The 25256-nt window shown below is 35.8% G+C and overlaps 1 protein-coding gene across 1 annotated transcript in view; it reads right to left on the minus strand.

The window, feature by feature from the left end:
- The window catches only part of IMPG1 (interphotoreceptor matrix proteoglycan 1), a 115033-nt gene that overhangs the window by 55942 nt on the left and 33835 nt on the right, over positions 1–25256 (minus strand). Inside the window, exons 8-11 of the mRNA XM_051996711.1 lie at positions 21547–21567; positions 17327–17574; positions 12010–12086; positions 10426–10795 (exon numbers count right to left, since the gene is read on the minus strand). Of these exons, the coding sequence (XP_051852671.1) occupies positions 10426–10795; positions 12010–12086; positions 17327–17574; positions 21547–21567 (716 nt within the window). The remainder of the gene's footprint in view (positions 1–10425; positions 10796–12009; positions 12087–17326; positions 17575–21546; positions 21568–25256) is intronic.

Consider the following 25256-nt stretch of genomic DNA (forward strand, 5'->3'; position numbering starts at 1 on the left):
AGGTCTTCTGGGAGAATGACTTTCGAATAGCATGATATTTCAAATCCAATACATTAAAAAGCATAATCATCTTTATTTGCATATTGATTTTAGAGTTTACAGATCTGGAAGAAGGGGCTCAGAGGCAATCTAGTCCACAACATTCATTTTATGGAGGAGGGAAGTGTGTTGCATAACATCATAAAAAACCCCAAAAAGAACGAAAGAAAAAGAATGTGAATTCAAGTTCTTTGATTAGTAATCTGTCAGGAACTATGCAAAATACTAGGTTACAAATAAATAGAAAAGACAGTTTCTGCTATCAAGAAACTCCTAATCTAATAGAGGAGACTGCATGATAAACAAATCTAGAGATCTCTTTATATGCAACACTTCATCTCTTATCTCCATACATTTGTACAGTCTAGCCTTCATGCTTGGAATGGATTGTCTGACTACTCCTTATTTGGATCATCATTCATATCAGGTCCCCTAACTATGGAGTTGACCTATAGCTCTTAATTGTACCATCCTGTTTCCTTACTTCCCATATAATAAGATGAATTTGACTTTTCATCATACCCCTGTGAGATAGGGATGAGCATTATTATCTTCATTTATTAATAAGGAAATGGGGAATCAGAGAGATTAATTGATTTTTCCCAATGTTTCATAGCTAGTAAAATGTCAGAATCAGGATTTTTATTGATGTGATTGCATTTGTCAGTTTATCTTATCCCATAGCATTCCCCTTCAACTATTTGCTCCCAGTTTTCATCATGTTCTCTCCCATCTCTATACTTTTGTTTATCTTATCCTCTATAATTGGCATTGACTTTCCTTCCCATCAATTGTAAAATCATAAGTTCATAGATTTAGAGCTAGAAGGGATCTTATAATTCATTTAGTCTAGCCCCTTTGTTTTCTGGATCAGGAAACCAAAGCCAAGGGAAGTTAAATGAGTCAATATATGAGCATTTGTTAAACACTTACTCTGTTCCAGGCACTGTGCTAAATTCTGGAGCTACAAAGACAAAATGAAAAAGTTTCTGTGCTCAAGTAACTTACATTATTCAAGGACTAATTCATATGGCATCCTTCTCACAAAGTTTACTTCATTTCTTTTCTCTCTGAAAACCAAAGGCTAGGTGTTATCTGAGGTATACAATAAAGAACAAGATGGACTAGACAAAAGAGGCCTACAAATTGAAAAGAAAGTGGCTTGAATGGCTAATATATTTAAAGAAAGATGGTTGCATATAGTTTTGGATGGATTGTTTGATAATTGGTGGCACACTTATAAAATGCACAATGTGAGTTTGAAGAAAGTAAGCTGCAAGGCAGATAGTGAAGTTGAAAGACAATTTGAACAGGAAAAAGGCAATTGTTTTTAATTGGGAGAACAGTAGCCCTGGAGGGAAATGAATAATATAGAGTGTGTTCTTCACAAACCAAACTGGATACTGGTAATGAAATCTGAAAGCTCCTATCCCAGGATTACCTTCAAATGGCAATAAATATCTAACTGGATCATGTGCCCAGCTCCATGTCTTGGGATCAAATAGAAAAAGCAGCAGTAGGAAGAAATGGGGCACCTAAAGGGAAGAAAGACTAGGTAAGAAAATTCATTAATTTGTGAAATAGGGCTGAAACTTTCCAAAAAGAAAATCAACCTAAAACAAGAAATGACATAAATGAAAGAAAACTGTAAGGTTTTTCTTTTCTTTGATTTTGCAAGGAAGGCAGCATGATGCAGTATGGAGAGGGAAATGTGAGGTAGCATCTACCTCACAGGGCTGTTGATGTCTTTTCATCTATTTATCTCCTCCCTCTATTCCCCCTCCCTCTTTCTCTTTCATCATCATCTGCAGATTTAAAAGTGGCATATCAATGTTAACTATTGTTTCAGTCTTTGTGGGAGGCATGGTGGTATAATAGATAAGACTAATAGATGTTGTAAGGATGAACCAACTTCAAATTCTTCCTCAGATATTTAATAGGACTCAGAGTAAGACATTTAGCTTCTGACAACCTCAGTTGGTGATAATAATTGTACCAACTTCACAGACTTCTTGTGAGGATAAAATGGGATAAACCATGGGAAGTACTTTGCAAACTTTAAGGCCCTATACAAATGTTAGCTATTACTTGAATTCATTGAACCAAGGAATCAGAATTCCTTGAAAAGGAGACATTTAACATGAAATTAGAAGTACAGATTTCAAGAACTGTTTTTAGTTAGGAGTAAAGGACCCTGCGGGTGAACCATATCCAAGTGAGGGTTCCAGTTTGAATAACATTTTAAAAAGCAAAGTGCTTTTTAAAAAGAAGCACTGACAGCTATAATATTGCCCAACTTCTCATTACAGCTGGACTTTGATAACATTGCAAAAGAAAATAATTGATAGACAGGAATGTTTAGATGGGAAGGCATTCTAGGTACATACCAAACCATAATAAACTGGATAGTTCTTTGATTAAGAAACATCTCTTTTGAGATAGTACTCACCATCCACAAGTGAATTTTTGTCAGTTTTTCCCCCCAATGATACTGCACCAAAATGAGAGTGACAAGGAAGTTGGTGGTAATGGTATTGGGGGGAGTCTTGAAGCAGAAGCATTAGATTTCATATCCAAAGACCTGTGTTGCAATATAGATTCTTCTTTCTTGTCTGTGTTACGCAGACATGTTTATAGGAAGGAGGAAATCATTCAAAAGCTAGAGAGAACTTGAGCCTTAGTGGTAGTATGGGGATAGTGGAAGAAATAATCTGTTGAAGAAGATAGGATGAAAAATGATATTGCTTGCACCTGCAGAGGAGGTTGTCTTGAGAAAAAATTTTCATTTGAGACAGAAATGAAGGTAAAGATAATAGAAGAAGGCATCTGAATGATATAATATGTAGAAGAGGGGAGAAAAGGGAGATCTTGGCAAATGGCCTAAATATTTTTTTCTAATAAAATATAAATAATAATTCAGTAAAATAAGGTCCTCAGTTGAGAATGTGGAGGAAAAGGGAATCATGGGATGTTTGAAGAAGGATGAAAAGACTTGAAAAAGCATCTATGAAGAGTGAGTGTTGTTCAATCATGTCCAACTCTTTATGACCCCGTATACCATACTATCTATGGATTTTTCTTGGCAAAGACACTGAAGTGGTTTGACATTTTTTTCTCCAAAGCAAAAAAAAATGGTTAAATGACTTGATCAGGGTCACAAAACCACTAAGTGTTTGATGCCAGATTTGAACTTTAGTATTTCCTGACTCTATGCACAGTGCTCTTTCCACTGGGCTGCCCAGCTGCCTCGTGGTTAAATTAATTGGGGAAATATTTTTAAATTGCTTTGCTGCAGTGAGAGCCTATTTGAGATTATGTAGCATAAATTTGTAGGTAAACTGGCGGCATGGGATTATGATTTTCTCTTGCTTTGTTCACAGCATAGTGTAGCTGGCTGGAACTTTGAAAAAGAGAGAGCACAGGAACAGGAGTGAAGACAGTGAATGGTGGGGTACTTCAAAGATGAGGCTTGTTAAGGCAAGAACTGGAATATGATAAGAGGAAAGGGACTCTAGAGAAGAAGCATGGAATTGAATTGTTCCACTAAAGAGTCAAGAACCAAGCACCAACAGTACAAATTATAGGCATGATGGCAAAAAAAAAGACCCATAGATAACACAGTTGCACACTTTTGTCCACCTGAAAATATTAGTTTGGCTTCTAGCTGGTTCTCTACTAGATACAACCCTCAGGTTCCAGTTCAGGCTGGTAGAATTATCTTCTGGAAGACTTTACTCTAGGTTAAGAAATTAGATTTTGGGATTCAAGGTAGTGGGAAACTATTTTTAAGCATTAGAAGTGGGAGAAAGGAATTCCTGATGTAGGCAGATCCTAGATGCTCAGAGGTATTCAATATATCTTCCTGTGCCTAGAAATCTGAGTCATATATTTCCTAAGCCGATAGATACCTTTCCTCATGTCTTCAGTCTGATACCTTTTACTTTCTGACTTGATTAATTCATTTTTTTCCCCAGTTGATTCAGTCTTCCTGTCACTCTCAGTTCTTTCTCCAGTTATCTTTTTTCATTCACTTGACTTTCTGCCTTCCCTACCAACTCTATTATCCCCTCCATTATTCTATTTTTTGTCAGTTAATTTTTACTCTGGGACAAATGAAACTGCAAGATCTTCTCCTTTGTGAAGATGGAATCAGGTGCTTAAGTCACTTAAGTTTTGTTCTTGTATAGATGGGAAAATCAGGCCTAGAACTCTGAAGGGAAATATTTGCTTATGCTCAAAGCTCATCCCCTTGAAACAAACCCAAAAGCCCTTTATTATTTAGAACTTTGAATGACTTTTGAAAGTAATTTAGACTAATCTCCACATTTTATAGCTAAGCAAAATGAGATGCAGGGAGGTTAAGAAACTAAGTCAAGGTCATAGAAATAGTAAGGAGTAAAGGCAGATAGGGTGGCATTGGGATTTAAAGCCTTGTCCTCTGACTACAAAGCTAATATTCCTTCAATTAAGAGAGTTTTCAATATATTTCCCCCTCTATAAACAGTTTAGATTTAAGTTTATCTCAACACTTCCACATACTTCACGTGAATATGCACATTTAAGCAAGGATTTCTAGAACTTGACAACACAGGAAATTTGTCAACCATTAGTAAATAGTACATTACCATTTTTCAATCTTGTTTATGGAGTATGAAAAAAAAGAAAGATTTTCTTTTTGTTTTTTTCAGTTTTCACAGTACAATGTTCTCTTAAGTTCTACTCACTTCCCTTAAATCAGTTCATTTAAGTCTCTCCAGGCCTTTTTGAAATCATCCTGCTGATCATTTCTTATAGATTAATAATATTCCATAACATTCATATATCATAACTTATTCAGCCTGTCATTTCCCTCTTTCTACACAGAACAGTCTTTCTTGACATTCACATTATACTGAAGATTTGTCACTCCCATCACAAAATCCATATTACTTAAGCCAGATTTTCCTAATGGATATTTGATAACTTCTTTAATCTAAACTTCAATAATGATTTTTTAAAAGATAGATATTTAGAACAAATTACAATTTTGTTTCCTATATGTTCCCTCTCTTCCATTGTCAGTGTGATAATCAGTAGGACAATACACCTTTATGTATATAAAGAATAAAGAAAGAAAGAAAGAATATACACCTTTATGTATATAGAGAATATTTGTCTTGTCAATTATTTCTCCATGTAGTTTAATTGAATGTCTTTTACTTTGAATGACTATGTTTTTGATTGACTGATGTAAGAAATACACTAGGAGGGGCTCATAAATTTTAAGTTTGAGTGATGAATCGATCCCTACTCCCCACAAACTTGAAATTATGGGTAATGGTTAAAGGGGCTAAGGAGAGTAAATGCTATATACAATTCAACATATCACATTTTCTGGTTATATCTAAGGCTTTCCTTTCTTGGTCACAAGAGAAAGTGGATATGGCATTAAATATGTCCTAAACAAATTCAATTCCAATTCTTCCTAACAAGAGAATTATGTATGGAATGTGAATTTAAAAAAAGAAAAACCTGTCATCATTCAGAATTTTATAGCTCTCAGCTGAGCAAACTTCATCTAATCAAAGTGTGGAAGGTTAATAAACTTGCCTAAGTACAAGATACTTGCAGTCAATAGTGGAGTAGGGAGTTACAGCCTCCCAGGGGTCCTCAAACTATGGCCCTCGGGCCAGATGCAGCAGCTGAGGACATTTATCCCCCTCACCCAGGGCTATGAAGTTTCTTTATTTAAAGGCCCACAAAACAAAGTTTTTGTTTTTACTATAGTCCGGTCCTCCAACAGTTTGAGGGACAGTGAACTGGCCCCCTATTTAAAAAGTTTGAGGACCCCTCACAGATTGACTTCCATGGAGGTCTCTCAATCACTCCCCCTGTGAATTTGCTCAGAAACAATAATCAGATATAAAGACAGAGACCTGGGAAATTTGGGCTCTCAATCATGGTACTCATTTCATAGTTCCTTTGTATTCCCAAGATATTATCTTCATGCAGAGAAATGATTCTTATTTTTCAAACTTTCTACCTCTGGAGTTGATCCTGAGGGATAAACTACAATTTTAATTGTTTCAGCATCAGGGGATTTGTGAAAGGAAACAGCAGAGCATCATTGTCTCCAAACAGTCTGGGAAAGGCTTATGCCCCTTCAGAATGTAGAATCCTGCCTTTCAGGGAATTTAAAGAAGGAGCATGCTGGCATGCTTGTGGCATCTGAGCTGATGACCTTTTAGGTAGAGCCTGGGAAGTGAAAATTCAGTTCTTACAGCACATTTATGCAGACCCCAACAAATTGGTGTGGAATGAAACTCAGAGGCCCCTAAAGCAAAAGTGAACCAAACTAGTAATGGGGAACTTGGGCTACTATGAAATATTTTAAAAATAGTAACCACAAAACAAAAATAAAACACACAGCTGCTCTTATTCTCACACACTTTTCCCACTTGTATTTAGATGATTCTGACTGTGTTAACACCTATAAATGTGTGCTTATAATCTGGGTATATTCAACTGTGAGTTCCCTGAGAGCAAGGATTAATTTTTTTTTACCTTTTTTTATATCACCAGAACTTAATATGGTGCCTAGCACATAGTAGTGTTCTGCCTCAGTTTCCCTGAATTATTCTGCCTCAGTCTCCCTAATGACAACAACCCCCTTTCCTGGCAATTAGGACTGGGATAATTAGGGCTGGGAACCCTGACCACTAGCATTCCAAAGAGTCATAAAACTGCAGATGGCTTATCTCAAATACCTAGATGGGACCCTCTGAACCAGACTTAGTAATTCCAGCCTCTTCCCAACTTATCAGAATTTATGATCCTTGCTTCTTACCCCCAACCTGTCAGAACTGAATTTATGGTCCTTTTCTAGAACTTCCTGCTCACCAGTGTTCTCCCCCCACCCCCTTTGCTTTTGTTTTCCTGATCACTGGAGCCCTATAAGAGTCTCTGGAATCCCTTGCTCAGGGCCGGATACTTTGGGACAAGAGTGCAATCCAGCCAGCTGGGGTCAACATGGATCCTGTTTTGCCTCCAGTCCAAACTCTCCCTCTAATAAAATATTAAAAACCTCTACTCTCTATCTTGCCTCAGTTTCTCCGGCATTATAGTAGGTGCTTAATAAATGCTGAATTCATCTCTTCATCTGCGGCCTGCATCTTCAGGGATATTTGTACGATGCTTTAAGATTTGCAAAGCTCTTTGCCTGTTATCTCATTTGATCATCAGTAGCCTTATGTGGAGATATAATGATGACAAAGTTTACAGATGAGGGAATTAAGGCTGGTGGAGATTAAGGAACGTTCTTAGAGTCACACAGCTTGTTATTGTGACAGAATTTGAACTCAAATATTGTGAATACAAGTCCAGTTCTGAAGATCTTCAAGACACTATTAAGAAAGTGTAACAGTGGATTGTCAAATTAGGAGATAAGTATGGCTTACCTATAGGCAGCTAGGTAGATAGAGTCCTGGGTCTGGAGTGAGGAAGATCTGGGTTCAAATCCAGCCTCAGATACTGACTGTGTGACCCTGGGTAACTCACTTAACCCCTGTTTTCCTTTATCTACTTGAGAATGAAATGGCAAAATCATTCTAGCCTCTTTGCCAAGAAAACACCAATGGTAGTATTTGAGTCACCAAGAGCTGGACATAACTGAACAATTAGAAAACTTATACAAACAAACTCATATTTAATACAAACCATGATCATCTTCCAAGTAGAATATTTTGTAATTTGACTACAAATATTCAAAGTGAATTGGCAATATAAATGGAGATTAAGAATGGAAATGTTTAAATGCCTCTCTTCCCTTATATAATATCTTTTGTTTACACATTTCTTCTTAGGACGGATGAAATAACAATAGCAAGTAGTATGTTGATATATCACTTTATTTGAAAAGTTAGCAGTAGTTATAATCCTATTGTATTTTTTACCTTCACCCAAAGAATTTTCTTAAAATGCTCATTTTATATCTTTTATATAGAGCTTCTAGAACATATTACCCAAGAAGAAACTAGGGATATTTAACCTGGAGAAGAGAAGGCTTCTGCAAACTCATTTGAAAGACTGCCATTTAGACAAAGGATTAGATTTGTTTTGCTATGTATGAAGTAGAATGAACAAAAATTACTGGGTAGAGGTTCCTAAGAGATAAATTTTGTCTTAATGTGAAGAAAACCTTCATTATAATTAGAATCAGGGGATGGACTACTAATTGTTTAACAAATTGTTTAATTTGAAATATATAAGCTTGACAGACTTTAAAATTTAATCTTCATTATTAATGTTTCTGCAATATTTTCTTAAGTCTAAACTATCAATGAAACAATTAAGGGAGCCTTGTTTTGTGATATTTACCTATATCCAAGTTAAAATGCTTATGCTAAAAACTTGATAATTGTCTCTTGAGCTCTCAGAGTACTCCTGGTTAGGGTTCTTTGAAAATGGACTGGGCCATGTTAGGATGTAGCACGGTAGGGATTTTCTAGCAGAGACTAATCACTTGAGCAGAGACTAATCACTCTAGCAGAGACTAATCACTCTCAACTCAAATTTGAGATGGGGTCATGTAAAAATTTCTTGGGCAAAAAGGTCTCATAAATGGGAAAAGTTTAAGAAGCCCTGATCTAGACCACCAAATTAAAACACAGTACACATCTCTTCCAGCCCTCTACTTTTAGATCTTTTGCCATCTATCCTTCATCTCTTATGACTTTCCCACTTCTTAATCTGGGATTCACTTCAAGTTCTAGCTAAAATCTCACCTTTTACAGGAAATCTTTCCTAATCCTTCTTAATGCTAGTATTTTCCTTCTATTGATTACTTCTAATTTATATTGTATATTTTTTGTTTGATCACAATTGTTTTCATCCTTATGACTTCCCCATATGCAGCCCCCATCTCTCACTTCCATTATGTTGTGATCTTCTTGAGAGCAGGGACTATTTTTGCCTTTCTTTGTGTCCCTGCTACTTAGCTCAATGCTTGGCATATAATTGATACTCAATAAAGGTTTATTGAACATATGTCATCTCCACCATTAATATGTATACTTCTCATAAGGGACTGTCTCATTGGTAGGCTAGATTAAGAAGCCCTGAGTAAAAACCCCAACTCTGCTACTGTTGAAGTGTACATTGAAATAGCTACAGAGTTAAACAATTTAGATAAAATACAGATCTTAAACTTATGAAGTTTCCACTCCAGTTGAAAGTATGAAATTAATCAAGTCACTTGATCTCCGTGAGCCTCAATTTCCTTATCTGTAAGCTACAAGTCTATGAATCTGCATAAGATCACAATGTAGAACTGGGGTTGAGTGGGACCACCGAAATCATCCAGTTTAACCTCCTTATTTTACAGATGAGGAAACTGAAGCCCAGGAATGTTGTTACTTGTCCAAAAACCTCTCCTGTGGCAAACATTAATCAGTCAGTCAATATTTACTTAGCACCTTTTAGGTATCAGATACTATGCTAAGTGTCTCTACCTTTAAGGAACTGGTGATCTGATAGGGAAAACAACGCATAAACAAATATATAAAAATACATTATATAGAGAAGAACTAGAAAATAATTAGAACAAAGGCACTAGAATTAAGAGAGATTGGGAAAGATTTCCTCTAAGATATGTTATCTTAGATGAGACTTAAAGGAAGCCAGGAAAGTCAGTAGGCAGAGCTGAGGAGGAAGAGTATTCCAGGAATGGACAGCAAGAAAAAAATTCCCTGAATTAAGAGATGGAATGTCTTCTTATTGGAAGACTCAGAAGACTAATGTTGCTAGATTGAATATGTCTTAACTCAGGGCCTCTGACTCCAGGAACTGTTGTATAATCATAAACTGCCTTTACATCATCTATAGACATATGTCTATAGTTATAACCAATTATATTTTATTTTCCTATAATTTGTTTCAATCATCAAATCACAATTTATTTTGAAAAAGAAACAATTTTAAAAGTTCAGAGCTCTCTATTTTATAAGCATAGTATGTCCCTGTAATAAAATTGAAATGTTATTTAAACATAAATTAACAATTTATATCAACTTTATATATGATTTTATGACCAATATGGAATGGTGAGTTCATTAGTGTCTGGAAGCATCTAAGTGATAGAGAAAATCCAATGAGAGTTTGTTGAATAGCAACCATAAGATTTGTTTGTTGTTTAAATCAACTGTTGATTGGCTTTGAAAACTACCAAAGGTTTCAATTTAAGTAAAATAGTAGCTGAAATGATGCTGTTATCCATTTATTATAATATAAATTATAGAATCCATCAACTGTTTATACAGCTTTGCTTATTTCTGGCTCCTTCTCCCTGATTTGCAAGCCTTGCCTTTAGTCATAGATTACTTCACAGATAATTTTTTTTTTTTGACTTACCTTGTCCAGATAGACCTTCGCTACCAAATCCTAGAAGAGGCCATTCTGTGATGCCAGTTGTTGGCTCCTCTTCTATTTCTTGATCTATCAAGAAAGGATCTATAGTGCTCTCCACAGGACTGGGAAGTCTTTCAGAATGGTGGTCAAACAACATTTCTTCTTCTATAGTTTCTTTTCCAGATTCAGATCCTTCAGAAAATACTGATTGCTCATCGGTTGGAAAGGTTGGTGGGGTTAACTTTACAGGGGTCATAAAAGTTTCATCAGCTGTCTTGTAAGTAGAGAATTCCCTTGGTAAATATTGTTCTGATTTTTTTTCTGTCTCAGAGTTGGGATAACCAAGTGTAAACCCAAGATTCAAGGTAGAATCCTAGAAAATGAATTTAGAAAGAGAGAGTAAAGATGATAGTATATGAGCTTTCACTCCCACCATCTCTATTAGATGTGGTACATGTCTATAATCCCTTCTGCCGGGGATGCTGAGGCTTATAGATTTCTTGAGCTTGAGAGTTCTGAGCTTCAGTGGGCTATATTGAGCAGGTATCCATACTAAGTATGACAACAGTGAGAGAGGCCTTTAGGTTGCCTATCGAAGAGGTAGCCTACTCAAATGGAGTAGGATCAAACTTCCTTGAAGATGGGATTGGACCCCTAAGTAGCCCTGCTTAGTGACATGGGGAGTCCAAGTGTTTAAAAAAGAAATGAAGAAAGAAGAAAGGAAGGAAGAAAAATAAAGAAAGAGAGAGAGAAAGGGAAGAAGAAAGAAAGAAAGGAAGAAAGGGAAGAAGGAAAGGAGAAAGAAATAAAGTTAAAAAAAGAAAATAAACATATGCCTTGAGAGTAAGAGTAGTTTTGATTTTTTTTTTTTTTGCTTTTCTTTGTATTCTCAGTGAGTACCCTAATTCCTGACTCATAGTAAGCATTCTATAAATGCTGTTGATTGATTTAAAATGGACTTTTACATGATTTCAGCTAAATCATGTTTTTTCTAAAAATTTCTTTAAATTCTAATACAAAGTTTTATCCTAAAAATATTGCTTTGGTTCATGCTGGAAATTTTTTATTCGTTCCTCTAACTTACATTTTTTTTGAAAGTTAGAGACATAAAGGGATCATGAGTAAATGAAGATATACCTGCATTTTATAAACAAGATTTACATTTCACACTTAGAGTCAAACTTAAAGAATACTCTGATGAGGGAGATAGCTAGGATCAAATTACATTTGTTAAAAAATGCATTCTGATTAATTTATAGGAACAATTGGTTGACATCATGGAAAATACAAATTTACTAGTCCAATTGTAATAACATCATTGCATAATATTAGTGAATTATATTGAAAAATGACTTTCATGATTTAGGGAGAGCAAGTATTTAGATCATTGTATCTTAAGAAGAAATCTTTTTTTTTTTTTTCAGGTATGACAGCTATTGGAATATTGAAGTAACCTGAATTAAAAGCAGACCTTAAATTTGCTCCATCATGGTGTTCTTAGTCTGTTTGTGAGATGTTGATTTTTGCTTTATTTTTGGGTAAAATTTAAATGCTTTACATGTTGTTTAAAGAACTGAGGTCACTTACCAATGAATGTTCAGTGAGGGTAACAGTCATTACTGTTTGGATGTCATGTTCCAAGCTCTCTGGAGAGTTTTCAATTTCTGCAGAGGAAAAATATGATGCATTTGGTGGCAATGGTGGCAATGAGCACTTGGGTAAGGTAGTAAAACTCAGAGTTGAAAAATGTGGGGACAAGTTTATATTTAAAGTCTGGTAGAAATGTTTTATAAAAAGATTAAGCTAATGAAAACTAAAATATCATTAATCTAAATGATTAATTGAAAAAATGTGAATGGAAATGTTTATGTAACAAGAAAAGTCATCACAGTTGAAATTTATACAGTTTAATTATATATTACAAATCCAAGAGGTGCCACAAAGATCAAGTGGTCAGGCTGAAGAGCCTAAATTATGAATGAATGAAAGAGGGATGACAAGAACTGGGACCAAGAATTCTTTAGACTGATTCATGTGCAACCAAATCTTGGATTATTTTTCCAGAACACCTAGAAAATAGAAATAAGAAATACAGTGAAGAAAATGAGAGCATGTCTATTAGGGGTCTAAGTTGTGTCCTAGCAGAATTTCACTATATTATATTTAGCCTTTAAAGATCTATAATGTATAGGTATTACATGGGCACCTCCAAGGAGGTAACCTGGGGTTATGTCAGGGGAGTTCAAGTTCTGAATGGTTTTTATCAAATTAGAAAGACTTTCAGTATGCCCAATACTTGCCATAAAAATTTCCCATAAGGCAAAAATCTGTGTGGCTTATAGTCATATCTGAAGGGCACTGTCATTTAAGGAGAGGATTGTCTGGACTCCCAAATAATCCCCCCTCTCTTTTGTTAAAAGAGTTTATGGATAAGATAAGAGGGTCTGAGCTAGCAGAGACCCTCCAGAATATCTAATTTAGCATCTTCATTTTACTGATAAAGAAAATGAAATCTATAAAGGTTAAATGATTTGCCAAAAGTCACATCTATGTAGATGGTAAAACTTGGAGGCAGACTGGAAATCATGTTCTTTGACTCTAAATCCAGTGCTTTTTTCTTCTCAAAAGTTTCTAGAAGAATCAGGAAGCCTAGCAAGTAGGAGGAATGAAGAAATCATTGTAAACAAGAGTTATGAGTACAGAATGTTGGAGAAATGTGAGTAGGGCAGAGGCAGATAGACACTGATGGCACATTTATTTTCCTACTTCCTCCCTTTCTCTAGGTAATAGCAGAAAATTCCCATGGGTTATTTACTCCCTTCAACTTCCTGCTTTGGACAAAGGAAACCTTAATTCCAGTGGTTCTCAAATTTTTGTTCTCAGTATCTTCATGTTGTTAAAAAACTATTGAGGATCTGTTCAAAGAGTTTTTTGTTCACATGGGTTATATTTATAGCTATTTACTATATTAGAAATAAAAAATAATTTTGAATTTGTAGACCCTCTGAAAGAGTTTCAGAGACCCCAACAATTCTTTGGACTACACTTTGAGGACCACTGCTTAGTCTTTGTTCTAAATGTTTACTTTAGTTTCTAAGATTTTAATTTGTAACAAAAATTTTGGCCAACATAAATACAAGATATTTTGAATCATTATTTAATGCTCATGTAATTAGACCAAAGGGAAAGAGAAAATATGCCCCATTTAAAAAAAAAAAATGAAGAAGTTGGTCCACACATGGGAGTGGCTGAATCAGGACAATATGAAGAGTATCTTCTTGGGAGTATATGATGAAGGGGACCTCCCTTCAAAGCAACTGGTGTTCAAAGCAAATCCTATTGCTGTTCTTCCTGTCTGCAGAGGACTCTTCTAATTGACTGCTGATCTGAAACTGACAGAACAATTGCCTTTCAAATCTGTCTTTTCTGCTTTGGAAAACTATTTTCCAGCATTGTCTTATTCATTAAGGGGATACATTTTTATTGGAATGTTACAAGTCTGACAAAAGAATATGAAACTCAGGCACTGCTAGTTTAAAAAAAAACAACCCTCCAGATAGAGAGTGAATGTAGGCAGTCATTTGACTTTTCTTTGGGAGAAGCCATTTGGCAAGTTGGGTTTGAAGAGAGGATATGATCCAGTGAAAGAATGAACAATGTGTTACTTAGAAAAATAAATCCATATCTCTGAAAGTGAGTGTGTTGCCACAGAAGTTCCAATCACACAAAAAAGGGGCCAGCAAGTTCTCTGGACAAGTTTTAGACAGATCCTCTTCTTCAGTGATGATTATCATTTTAACTTAGTAATGATAATGATGATAGCATTTATATGGCATTTGAACATTTACAAAGTATTTTATTTGATCCTTACAACAGCCCTATTAGGTAGAGGGTATTATAATCCCCTTTTATAGTTGAGGAAACAAGCTGAAAGAGGTTGTGACTTGCCAAGAGTCATACAATTAGTTAATAAATAAGGGTTCAAACTTAATTCTTCTTTAATGCAAGTTCAAAACTCTATCAACTTCATCACCTAGTTGCATCTATCAACATGGTGAAAGCCTTAGTTTATCTGTTTATAGGTCTGGCTCATGTCTGTTCTATAGAGGAATTTTGTACAGATAAAAATCCATAAAGAAAAATAAAATGGACATAAATTAGCATGAAAGCAAAAATGTTTATTTTGAGTGGCTGTGTATCAAGTGGTGGATGTATAGTCTTGGCAACAGATTGTATCTTCTGTTTGGGTATTAACAAAAAAGTTCATCATCAGAAAGTTACTCTTGGAGAGATGTATTATTTTTTGCCTCTGACTATCTATAAAATTAATAGAAGAAAGGGATTGCTACACTATGCCCATCTGGTCTTCACCATGAGGAAAAATCTGAGTCATTGATGGAATAATTGGTCAATTTTTTGGGAAGGGGATAGCAATTACTTCAATAAAAATCCTGAGTTTTTTGGCTATACAGCCAATTGACATAGTTACACTCATTGCAAAGGGTATATTTGACAATTGATACAGTTCCTTTCCATCAAGACTCTTGTGTTAAAATTGTATCTTCTACTGGTCCCTGTGACCACTCACCCCCTTTATAGTTAATACAATAAGTGCATAAGCAACCAGCATAACAGCATAACAATAGCTGGAAAATCACAAAGGAGAACCCAAAAGACAATGTCCTAGAGATCAAAGGAGCAAAATAGTTATTTTCAAATTGTATCTATTAATTCAAAATTACATCTTTAGAATACATACTAAATCAGAGGAAGTCTATTAAGAGCCTTTTTTTAAACTTTCTTCAGAGTCCTTATAAGTTCAGTAGAACACCAAATGTTGCAGATAATTTTGAGGTGGATGTGTCAATGATCTGATTCCAAAGTAGCACTGGTTAGTCTATTCCCCACAAAATCCTTATAAAAATGAGATGCCAAACTTCTGCACCTAGAGCACTCAGTATTCATCTGGGTCCACGTAGTTGAGTGCTATTAACTCTAATTCCTAGTTATAAAAGCAACTTTCTCCCTCTGCATTGTCTTTCCCATGCTGTCTGCCTTCGTCCACTACTCCATCCATGTCACCAAGTCAGCTGTCTCTGTACCACCCCCATCATTGTCTCTATATTTTTGGTGATTTTTGCCTCTCTACCCTTTGTGCCTTGCTAAAGTGTGATCAGAGCTTTACTGTTCACTGCTATCATTTCCTAGTTAGTATCCAAAGAATTAGGCATGTCTGCTCTACTTAACAATTCCACAAATTAATTAGCAATTCATCTCTGGACCTGTGATAGTGTTGTGCCACAGTTCTCTTTTAATTGTCCTGATTCAGTTTCCCTAATTGTCCTCTCTCAGTTTCCCTAATTGTCCTGGCTCAGTTTTCCTAATTGGTTCTGCCTTAGTTTCCTTAATTGTTCTGCCTCAATCTCCTTACTTGCAACCCTCCATCCCCCCTCCGGTTCATGAAGACTGATATAACTCAGGGCTATTTGCTCTAAGGTTATAAATTGTCAATGTGTAAACTCAGAAAGGGGGACTCCAGACTTTGTGTCTGTAGTCAGACACTTTCTTAACTCCTAGTTTGTTAGAATTTATGGTCCTACCCCCAAACCTGTCAGAGCCGAGTTGATGGTTTCTGCCTGGAGATCCCTGATCCCCAGAGTTTGAACTCAAACCTTCTGCCTTTGTTTAGCTATTGTGTATAAATATATAATCGAGGGCTCGAATCGACTGCTTGATGCTGACTGGATGCTGGATTCTTGGAGACAATAGCCTCATTCAGCCCTGGGACCAAATCATGGATCCATTTGGTCCCAGTAAATCTCTCCCTTTCATATAAAATATTAAAAACTCTCTAATCTCTATCTTGTCTCAGTTTCTCTGGCATTACAATAGCTTGATTACAAGAGAATTTCTAGAGATAAATTTGTGCTAATTAAAGTCTCCCTAAAGCATCTGAGTCAATGGACACTAGAGGTCCAAGAGCTGATTTAGCTCTTTGTATACTTCCATGGGCTATATCATAGCTATGAAAGCAGAAGGTTTTGAAAATTGATTGGCCTCTCTGGGATTTTCCAGCAATGATAGGAATACATCATGGGCTAGAATGAAGTGCAAATGTAGTACTAGAATTTCTTGCTCCTTCTCTTTAGGTAAGATACAAGGTTGAGTGGCAATAAATGCAAGAATCACTGTGAATATGAATAGTCTTCTTTGCCTTAGCAATAGGTCACAGTTCAGAAGAAATGATAGACTAGAGATGAAATGGTATAATGACAAATATGTTGGTTTTGGTTATCAGAAGAACCATGTTCAAATCTTCCTTCTGCCATTATTATCTGGGTAAGTTACTTACTTTCTCTGCACCTCATTGTCCGTAGGATTAGTGTTGAAATATATGACTTCTGAGTTCTATCTAGCTCTAAATCTCTAAATGTGAGATGTGGTGATAAACTTATGAAAACCACAAATGTTAATCTCATAGACATTGACAGAGATATCAAGACAGATCCTTTCCCTTCACACCCCATTACTGATTCAGATTTTTTAAGGGGTTCTCATGAGAGAACATTTTATATATATATATATATATATATATATATGTATATAAAGACTTTGGGGAAGACCACCATGGTAAGTATTGGTAGAACTAGGTGAAGAATTCTTAATTCTTATAAAAAAATCTGGAAACTGTTGTGATTGATAATCATGTTTTGTGCCTATGAGATATTGCTATGAGGTCCCCGAGTCCTTGTGTCCTTAGATAAGTCATCTGACCTCTGTGGTTCTCAGTGTCCTTATCCATAAAAGGAAGAAGTTGGATTATATGTTCCTTTAGAGTCCTTCCAGCCATAGCATTCCACGGCTGATCTACAGGTTAAACCCACAGCTATAACTATTGACTGACCTTCTGTAAACTGAATTGTTTCCAGTTCCAGAGAGTTGTCTTCCTCTAGTGCTATGGTAATTAGTTGCTGCAGCCTTGCTGAGGTGAGGCTGCTTTCTTGGAGTTCCTCCTCCTCCTTCGAGCTTTCAGACTTGCTTTCATTTTCAATTTCATTAGGGTGAATGGTTGACAGGTTGCCGCTGGGCTTTCCTCTTTCTGAGCTGTCTCTCTTAAAGATCACCAGCTGTCGAGCAACTGTGCTGCTAGAACTGTAGGGTAGGAAAAGACATGACCCACCAAGAGCCATCTGTTACATGTCAAGAAAATTCTCAAAGGTCTTTGCCTCTCCAAGAGAGACTTGTACTTGATTATTTCTGAACAGGAGCTCCCTGAGGGAAGGGCCATGTTCTTATTCCTATTAGGATCCCAGTCCTCAGAAATCCCTATCCTCCTGTAGATAACCTGGTCTAGTTTAAGCTAAAATCTCCTGACTATTCTCTTTCCTTCTGCACTTACTAGCTCACACTCACCTTTCCCACCTTTGTCATGAGAGGGAAAAAAAAAACTTCAGCTTCTATACCTTACTATATTTATACTTCAAGTATTCTCATCCCTTTCCTTCTCTCTGTTCTATACCTTTAAAAAAAAAGAAAGAAAAGGAAAGGAAAAATTATAACATAAGATCCCTGTTTCTGAAAGTGAGACTAAATATGCCAGTGAGAATAGAGAGGTGTGGTGGCTGAAGGACCAACTTTAGAATCAGTAAGACTTGAGTTGAAGTCCTGCCTTTGACACCTACTACCTGTCATTACTTGTCAATGCCTCAGACAACCCTCGCATTGTATGTAGCAAAGAAATTGTTGCTTGAGGACAGTAATTCTCTGTGTCTCTCTTTTTGTCTCTCTCTCTGTGTTTGCCTCTGTGTCTGTGGCTGTTTCTATGTCTGTCTCTCCCTTCCTCTCCTCCTCCTCCTCCTCCAGTTCTCTGTTTTCTTTTTTCCCCTCCTCTCTCTACCCCCTAATCTTTCCCTCTCCCTCTCTCTTCTTCTCACCCTCTTCTTCTTACTTTCTCTTTCCCTGTTCCTCTCCCTTCCTTCTTCCATGTCCCTCTCTCCCCTCCCCTCCATTTCACTCGTCGGTCTCTGTCTCTGTCTTTGCCTCTCTGTCTCTCTCTGTCTCTGTCTCTGTCTGTCAGTCTCCTCTCTCTGTCTGTCTTTGCACTTGTGTTCCAACATTTAGTAGGGAATAATACAAATAGGATTAATATATACTTTTCCATTTATTCATTGGTAGAGGGAATTTCTACACTTAAAATCTTCCTGATCCCAAAGCTATTGTTATAGAATGTAATAGGCTGAAGCTCTAGTTGATGCACTGAGATCCCAAGCACATGAGGCTAAATAGTAATTGGACTCTATTAATATATATGCTTGGAGAAAGAATGGCCCCCGCCCACTCTTTGTGCAAGTCCTGATGTGTTGTATAGGAAATGACGATTTTGGTGGGTGGAGGCAGAGGGGCAGAGAGAGAGAGGTAGAAAGAGACTGCTGGCTAAGTTCTGTCGCAGCTATTCACATTGCTATTGTGATCCCCCTTCATCTTCACAAAGAATAAAGATTGAAGATTTTCCCTTAACCTGAATTCCTGACTTCAGTTGATTTTAAAATACGTGGTCATCACAATAAAACTTCAGGCCATATGTAATTTTGCAGAGATAGGGACACATTAAAAAAGAAATGCCAAATATTGCTTAAGATTTTGAAAACTTTGTTTTAAAAACTATATTTATTATTTATTTTATTTTTTCCAATTATATGTAAAGATAGTTTACAGCATTCATTTTTTGTAAGATTTTGAGTTCCAAATTTTCTCCTTTCCTTCATTGCTTCCCTTCCCTCTTCTCTTTCCAAGACAACAAACAATATGATATAGGTTATACATGTACAATCATGTTAAACATACTTCCATATAAGTCATTTCCATACTGTTCTTAAATGGAACATGGGATTGAGAGAAAAATGATAAAAAGCTCATATTTGGTCATAAGATCTGGGTTCAAAAATTGACAGCTATTTTTACAATTTACAAAGCTAAGTGAAACTTTGGTCAAGTCTCTTGAACTCTGGGTTCTCAGCTTCCCTCATCTATAAACCGAAGGGCTTAGACTAAATGACCTCTAAGGTGCCTAAATTATGGGGTCTGGGATGTAACAATAGATGATACCTATAAGTAATTGATTTGAACCTGTTGAGGGCCAGTTTAGGTACTCATTTAGAACTGGATAGTTATCTCTTGTTTAAGTGCCCTTTCCTCAGATATCTACTTTTGGTGCCTTATGAGAGCTCAACTAAAGAAAATCAATCACTATGATAGTCAGTCTCTCTGTCTCTGTCACTCTTTCTCTCCCTCCTCTCCTCTTTCTTTTGGAGCTCACCTTTAAAGGTGTATAAGGGGAAAAAAGTGGCAAGATGCATATCCATTAATTTAAATTGTCATTAAGAAAGTTTGTGTCCAGGAATATTAATCATCCACTTTTCTCAAGTGGCAAAATTTTCTAATTAAAACAAAAATAGCTAGGGAATTATTTCTTCTCTATGTCATCTTGGAATAAATCTTTGAAGGAGGCAAGGAGAATCAAGGAGGCACTCTTGGGGTTATGATCAGGGAAAATGAAGTGCCTTTTAGCATATGAAACTGGTCTACAAATACTCCATTTAGAAAAATCTATCTTCTGCTCTCTAGGAGTTTATCATTATAAAATTTTCAACTTTTCTTCTATATAATAAGCTTCTGCAAAGTTCTGTAAAGTGATTGTAAGAGTCCTAAGTAAGAGCTCCTACATATTTTCTGGAGTGCTTTGGATGGCACAATCAATGAGACAAGATTCTATAATTCATTATTTTACTAGTCAATTATAGGAGCTCATTACTTATTTTAGAGCTCTCCAAGACAGAATAAGTTTTTCAGTTTAAACTGACCTTGGAATGGAAATAGGAAATTAATGTCTGCACTACTCCAAATTCAGGACATATATTTATGGATGCAGATAGACAACTTCCTATTCCACAGATGTCCTTTTAAAGTATGGTATTCTATAAAGACATATATTCCTCAATAAACTTTGAATTTCAGGGGATAATTTTTAGCTTGTTAGGTATATTAGAATAAATGCCCCATTAGAATATAAACTCTTTGAAGGCAAAGAAATTAAATTTTATTTTTGTATTCTTAACGCTTAATCCAGTACTCAGCACAGAATAGGTGCTTAATAAGTGCTTAATGATTGATGGATAGATTGATTCCCTGGTTCAATTTGCCTGTTTCCCATAGGGAATGTTTTTAGGCTAAAAAGTCCATCTTGTACAACTCATGCTAGTGATGAGTTAAGTGATTTCTTCAACTTGTAAAAGAAATGATGGGGGTGAACTCTGAAACTGTGTCCCTTTAATCTGTAAAAGAATCACTCTGAAACTGTGTCCCCTTTTCTCGGTAAAAGAAGTGAAATTAGGGGTCTCACACTCAAGAGAGTCTGGGATGGGGCATATTTTCCAGAGGGCCTTTTCTAAGATAATTGGCTCATTTAATTGGAGATCTTGGGCAAATCACCTCCCATTGAACTTTTGGGTAGCTGGATCCCCATTCAGGAAATTCCAAATTCTGGAAAAAAGCCTTCAATGTGATTTCATTCAATTGGGAGATCTTGGTGTGATAATCAGCTCAAACTACCTCCAGCCCCGAAGATTGGCTCATAAAATAGGTTTCTGTTAACACATTCTTTGCATATTTCCTCATTAAGAGATTTTTCCACTAAGAGCTTCTTAGTGAAAAATAAAACGGCACTTTTTGCCACTAAGATTTTGGGGTTCATGAATTCTTTCATGTTGGACCTGCACTGAGACCAGAGAGTATTCTCACATCAATTCTCACAACTCTTTGTACTGCCACTAACCACATCAGAAACATTGATTTATCATTGACTTACCAACGTACTATATTTGAATAAGGGCTGGCTTACTTTACTGGTCCAAAGTATAGATTTGTTAGGAAATTGCATAAGTAGAACTCAAGGTATTGGGGGCAGGGATTTCTCTTTTGTGTGTGTGTGTGTGTGTGTGTGTGTGTGTGTGTGTGTGTGTGTATGTGTGTGTGTGTGTGCCTTGTACTGAGTAGATGTTCAGTAAATGTATGTTGAATAAATGAATCTCCTCAGTTTCTAAAAGTAAAAGAAAGAATGCAAATTACCCATCTCTTTCCTTCTTCGGTCTTCAGTGCATCACAACCAAATGGGAACATATGAAGAAGAAAGAAGAATATTTATGTGAGCCATGGAGATTGAAGGATGAACATTCCAAACATTCATATAGTTATCCTATTCTCTATCATCTCTGTCTTAGCTCCATAAAGAAAAGACATTTATGGTCCTTAGTCTTTAAGAAGAGATTCTGAGAATAACATGAAACTACATGATAAAAGTAAAAAGTCTAAGAAAATTAATAGAATGAATACTGGATTTGGAGACAGATGATCTGAATTCAAACCTGACCCAGCTGCTTATTTACTTGCCTAAACATGGAAAAGTTACTATCCCTCTTTGGGCCTGTTTTCTTATTTGTAAAGTGAGAGTTAGTCTAACTGACCTGCAAGGTTTCTCCTACACTTCCTTCTACAGATTCTGAATTATAGTTGAGCTTGTGTCAGTATATAATTATGTGTGCTACATTTTTCTCTTTCTTTCCAAACAATTTTTTTTCTTTTCCTATCTGCTTTCTTGGGAAGAAGTTACAAAGTTGTTCTTTGGAGTATGCATTGTGAGAAGTCCTATTAAACAAGAAGTTTTTCCAAGAAGGAATCCCAGTAGCATCTTGTAGAGAGATGAAACAATTTACTAAATTGGTTATTGTCAGGAATATGTGCCTCAAAAGAAGCAATTGTTAATTCTTAATATCAGCATTATACCTTAAAAATTAGTAGATGCTAAAAAGTGAGGCTTCATTTGTTTTATTGATTGTCTAGACTTAAGAAAGTGACAGGGAAAATATTAATAATATAGATTAAATTTGAGTGTGTTACTTTTTTTCTCCATTCCTCTACCTGAGAGCTGATTGTTACACAAAGACAAGTATACCATTGCTTACTGATATTCTGGAAAGCCTCTCTGTTTCTTTCACTTAAATTCTAATAATCAGCTATGCAGAATGGAGTCCAACAATAGTCTATCACCTGGCACATGTTAAATGCTTAATAAAAATATTTAGTAATTGAACTAATAGTTCAAATGAAAAAGATCTGGGGTTTCTAGTATACTACAAACTCAATATGAGCTAATATTGTGACAAGGCAACCATTTTCTCCTCCCTACTTTCACAAAAGTCCAAAAACTATATATAGACTTAGACTACATTAATGGAAGCATAGTATCTAAAAGGAAGATAACCCTTCAGATAACAAAATAGTACTGGGTTTGGTTCTGAGTACCACATTTTGGGAAATGATATTAATAAGCTGAAACATGTACAGAGCATATACAACCAAGAAGGTGAAGGGACTAAAGGCCATGCCATACAAGTATCTGTTAAAGACAACTGGGATGTTTAGCCTGGATAAGAAAAGGTCAAAAAAATGAAATCATAACTGCTCTTAAGAGAGACAGCATGTATGGTGGAAAGAGGATGATTGGTGGTCATAGAACTTGGGCTCTAATCTTGTCTCTGACACTAATTAACAGAGTGACCTTAATCTTCTAGTATTTCAGTTTTCTCATTTGGGTTTGGATGAGATAGACTCTGGAATACCTTTTAGCTGTTATTTATGATTCTAAAAATATGATGGACTAATTGATATGGAAAGTGAATTAAGTATGCTCTGTTTGGCCCCAGAGGACATGATTAGGATTAATGGTAGAATAATTAGGATGATAGTTTTTGGCTCAATATAAAAATAAACTTTCTAATAACTAGAACTGTCCAAAAATAGGATGGGTTCTCAGGGTTGAGATGGAATGGCAAGATAGTGGTGAGTTCTCTGCTTCAGTTACTTCATATCTAACTCTTCACGATCCCATTTAGGGTTTTCTTGGCAAAGACACTGGAGCAGTTTACCATTCCTTTTTCAATTCATTTTTTAAATGAAGAAATTGAGGCAAAGAAAGTTAATTGACTTGCTTAAAACATATAGCTTGGTGCTATATACTCTGCATCACCTAGCTGCTCTTTAGTTCTCTGTTACTAGAAGTCTTAAAGTGGAGACTGTATGACCACTTCTCTGCGATACAGAAGGGATTCCTGTTGAGGGAAAGGTTGGTCTAGAACAGGTGTTCTTAACCTTTTCTTTTTTTTAATTTTCTTTTTTAAAATTATTATTATATCTTTTTATTTACAAGTTATATGCATAGGTAATTTTACAGCATTGACAATTGCCAAACCTTTTGTTCCAATTTTCCCCCTCCTTTCCCCTACCCCATCCCCTAAATGGCAAGTTGATCAATACATGTTAAATATATTAAAGTATAAATTAAATACAATATAAATATACATGTCCAAACAGTTATTTTGCCGAACAAAAAGAATCAGACTTTGAAATAGTGTAAATTAGCCTGTGAAGGAAATCAAAAATGCAGCTGGACAAAAATAGAGGAATTGGAAATTCTGTGTAATGATTCATAGTCATCTTCCAGAGTCTTTCACTGGGTGTAGCTGATTCAATTCATTACTGCTCTATTGGAAGTGATTTGGTTCATCTCATTGCTGAGGATGGCCATGTCCATCAGAATTGATCATCATATAGTATTGTTGTTGAAGTATATAATGATCCTGCTCATTTCGCTCAGCATCAGTTCATGTAAGTCTCTCCAGGCCTTTCTGAAATCATCCTGTTGGTCATTTCTTAACAAACAATAATATTCCATAATATTCATATACCACAATTTATTCAGCCATTCTCCAATTGATGGCTATCCACTCAGTTTCCAGTTTCTGGCTATTACAAAGAGGGCTGCCACAAACATTTTTGCACATTTCCCTTCTTTAAAATTTCTTTGGGATATAAGCCCAGTGCTGAATCAAAAGGTATGCACAGTTTGATAACTTTTTTGAGCACAGTTCCAAATTGCTCTCCAGAATGGTTGGATGCATTCACAATTCCACTAACAATGTATTAGTGTCCCTGTTTTCCCACATCCCCTCCAACATTCTGCATTATCTTTCCCTATCATTCTAGCCAATCTACACAGGTATGTAGTGGTATCTCAGAGTTGTCTTAATTTGCATTTCTCTGATTAATAATGACTTGGAGCATCTTTTTCATATGGCTAGAAATAATTTCAATTTTTTCATCTGAGAATTGTCTGTTCATATCCTTTGACCATTTATCAAGTAGAGAATGGTTTGATTTCTTATAAATTAGAGTCAATTCTCTATATATTTTGGAAATGAGACCTTTATCAGAATCTTTGACTATAAAAATGTTTTCGCAGTTTATTGCTTCCCTTCTAATCTTGTCTGCATTAGTTTTGTTTGTACAAAAACTTTTCAATTTGATTTTGATTATATAAAAAAATTTGATTAAATTTTCTATTTTATGATCAATAATGATCTTTAGTTCTTCTTTGGTCATAAATTCCTTCCTCTTCCACAGGTCTGAGAGGTAAACTATCCTATGTTCTTCTAATTTATTTATAATCTCATTCTTTATGCCTAGGTCATGAACCCATTTTGACCTTATCTTGGTGTATGGTGTTAAGTGTGGGTCAATGCCTAGTTTCTGCCACACTAGTTTCCAATTTTCCCAGCAATTTTTGTCAAACAGTGACAAAAGCTGGGGTCTTTGGGTTTGTCAAACACTAGATTATTAAAGTTATTGACTGTTTTGTCCTTTGAACCTAACCTATTCCACTGATCAACTAGTCTATTTCTTAGCCAGTACCAACTGGTTTTGGTAACTGCTGCTTGATAATA

Source organism: Antechinus flavipes, chromosome 4 (genome assembly GCF_016432865.1).
Source record: "Antechinus flavipes isolate AdamAnt ecotype Samford, QLD, Australia chromosome 4, AdamAnt_v2, whole genome shotgun sequence".
In the NCBI taxonomy this organism is placed as follows: Eukaryota; Metazoa; Chordata; class Mammalia; order Dasyuromorphia; family Dasyuridae; genus Antechinus; species Antechinus flavipes.